The sequence below is a fragment of the Penaeus japonicus genome, unplaced genomic scaffold (assembly GCF_977035675.1).
Source record: "Penaeus japonicus unplaced genomic scaffold, GWHDUDI00000001_assembly GWHDUDI00000033, whole genome shotgun sequence".
Classification (NCBI taxonomy): domain Eukaryota; kingdom Metazoa; phylum Arthropoda; class Malacostraca; order Decapoda; family Penaeidae; genus Penaeus; species Penaeus japonicus.
Genome location: NW_028234435.1, coordinates 2,514,003 through 2,516,502, shown reverse-complemented (window position 1 = coordinate 2,516,502; position 2,500 = coordinate 2,514,003). Strand labels below are relative to the sequence as shown.

The 2,500-nt window shown below is 37.9% G+C and overlaps 1 protein-coding gene across 1 annotated transcript in view; it reads right to left on the bottom strand.

Annotated features, from left to right (window-relative positions):
- fz (frizzled class receptor) overlaps nucleotides 1-554 on the bottom strand; it is a 76,981-nt gene extending 76,427 nt beyond the window's left edge. Inside the window, exon 1 of the mRNA XM_043018669.2 lies at nucleotides 1-554. This exon is cut by the window's left edge and continues 977 nt beyond it. Coding sequence (XP_042874603.1) covers nucleotides 1-359 — 359 coding nt within the window. The 5' untranslated portion in view covers nucleotides 360-554.
- Between the last annotated feature and the right edge of the window lie 1,946 nt (nucleotides 555-2,500).

The following is a 2,500-nucleotide window of genomic DNA, read 5'->3' as shown; positions in this document are numbered from 1 at the left end:
TGGTTGAGCAGGTTGGGCATGATGGTCGAGTTGTACTGGATGTCCTTGCACAGGCGGATGGTGATGGGCTCGCAGCGGTTGTGGCGCGGCAGCAAGTCGTGCTCCGAGATGTGCTCGATGCGCCCCGGGCCCAGCCGCGGCCCCGGCAGCGCCCCTGCGCCCACTCCTACTCCTACTCCTCCGACTCCCACTCCAACTCCTGCTCCAGCTCCTCCTCCGCCGCCGCCGCCCCCCGCCATCTGGCCGCTGCACGCCGTGGCCGCCAGCAGGGAGAGCAGCAGCGGCAGCAGCAGCTTGGAAGACGGGACAACAGCACACGGGCGCAGCGGCGACCTCCAAACACCGATACACATCGCCATGCTGTGAATTCCTGCTCAAATATCTCACTCTACACGCACCTTCGATTCCTTCGAAGCCAGCCCACTATTCTCACTCCCTTAAATCATTTAGATATATCAAATATTTCTCACATTATACAAAGTAATAAGGAAACCACACACTCTTGAGCACTGGAGGACAGCGTATCCTCCCGTCACAAAGGTTGTTAGACAACTGAATTTGCTCTTGTTATTTTCTGTGAGCGAGAGACGTAAGGTTGCCACACCGCCACATAAATCTCACATTTTACACACACCCTGGCATATGCAAGCTTTCCTCGATTCATTTTTCATACGTAACATAATCCCTTATAATGTTTGAAAGGAAATAGAACATCACCTATTCATTTAAACTTCGAATAACCTAATATAAAACGGAAAAACTCCGCGCTGTCACCACCTCGCCTCCCATTGGATGCTCGCGTCGACGCGGGATGCAGCCAGCCAATCGGATCTCGCCTTACAAAAGGGCTGGTGGCGCCCGAGTCAAATTATGGAAGAGAATATCCTGTTTCCTTTTCTTGGAATTTTCTTTTCTTACTGCATCTCCCCGAGAGAAGGAAGGGGGCGAGGGGAGAAGAGATAACCCCCCTCCCCCCCACGATAAAAAAGACACATGATTACATGCTCAGTCTTCACACATTGTAGTCAAATAATAATGTAACTTGTAGGTTTTTAAGAATCCCAAATTCGTGTGGGATAAAACTTTCGTTGAATTTCTAAGTGCACAAAATTCCTCCTTTTAACTTTGGTCTTTCTCTTGGAAAATGAATATACACAACTTGCAAAAGTTCGAATGTGAAAGGGTTTCATTGCTTTTTATTATTACTATTTTGACTTATGCTGGTGAGGGGGGGAGGGGGTGTATTAATACTGCTATTACTTCTCCTATCATTATTCTTATCATTATAACTATTATGACCATTATCATTATGAACATTGTTATTATCATCCTGCTTGTTATCAGCACCATTATTATTGTGATTATTATTATCAGCATCGGTATTTTTTATCATCAATACCATTTGTGTTATTATTACTATTATCATTATTATCATCATTATCATTATTATTATTATTATTATTATCATTATTATTATTATCATCGTCATCATTGTCATTATTACTGTTTTCATTATTATTATCTCTCTCATCATTATCATCATCATTATGATAATCGTTATTATCCTTACTATTATTATCATTACCATTGTCAATACTATTACTGTTGTTATCATTATTATTATTATCTCTCATCATTATAATCATCATTATGATAATCGTTATCATTACTATTATTATCATTACCATTATGAATACTATTATTGTTGTTATTATTATTATCATTATCAATATCATCATTATCATTACTATCATCATTAGCATCATTAGTAGATAGAGGAAGAGAAAAGAGGAGACCTTAAAAGGAAGAAGAGAATGAAGGAGGAGGAGAAGGAGAAGGAAATAAATATTAGAAGGAAGAAGAAAAAGAAAGAATGAGAGGAGGAAGAGAAGGAGGGAAGAGGCAGTCTTATAAGGAAATAAAAGAATAAGAAGAAGAGGAGGAGGAAAACATGGAAGAATAAGATAAAGAATGGGAGGAGAGTAAACAAAACAAAAACAAAAAAAGAATATAGATGTAAAGGAGAGAATTGGGAGAACCAAACGTTTCTCGATAAAGAAATTAAAAAGCAAAAAGAAAAAGGAAAATAAAACATATAATGATCAAAAAATATATAAGATATATAAAAGATATGTATTACAATAAACTCAACGAAAAAAAACGAGTGTGGGGTGTTCCTTGTTTGTCATTGTATCAAGTTATGATGACAGGTGTTGTGATATCATAATGACAATAACAAAAATGTTGACGGTGATAATTTTGGTGATAATGATAACACCAACGGTGATAATAATGGTGATATTTGTAACAATAATGATATTGACGATGATGATATGATATAAATGATGACAATAACAATGATATTGAAATAATGTGAGTAACTTCGCTTTGATTTTACATAATCTAATCAAATTCCATAATATAATTCCTTCCGATTCATAACACTTCTACAATTATCACAAGGGACTCAATAACAGTCATAAAAATTACATCAGCAATA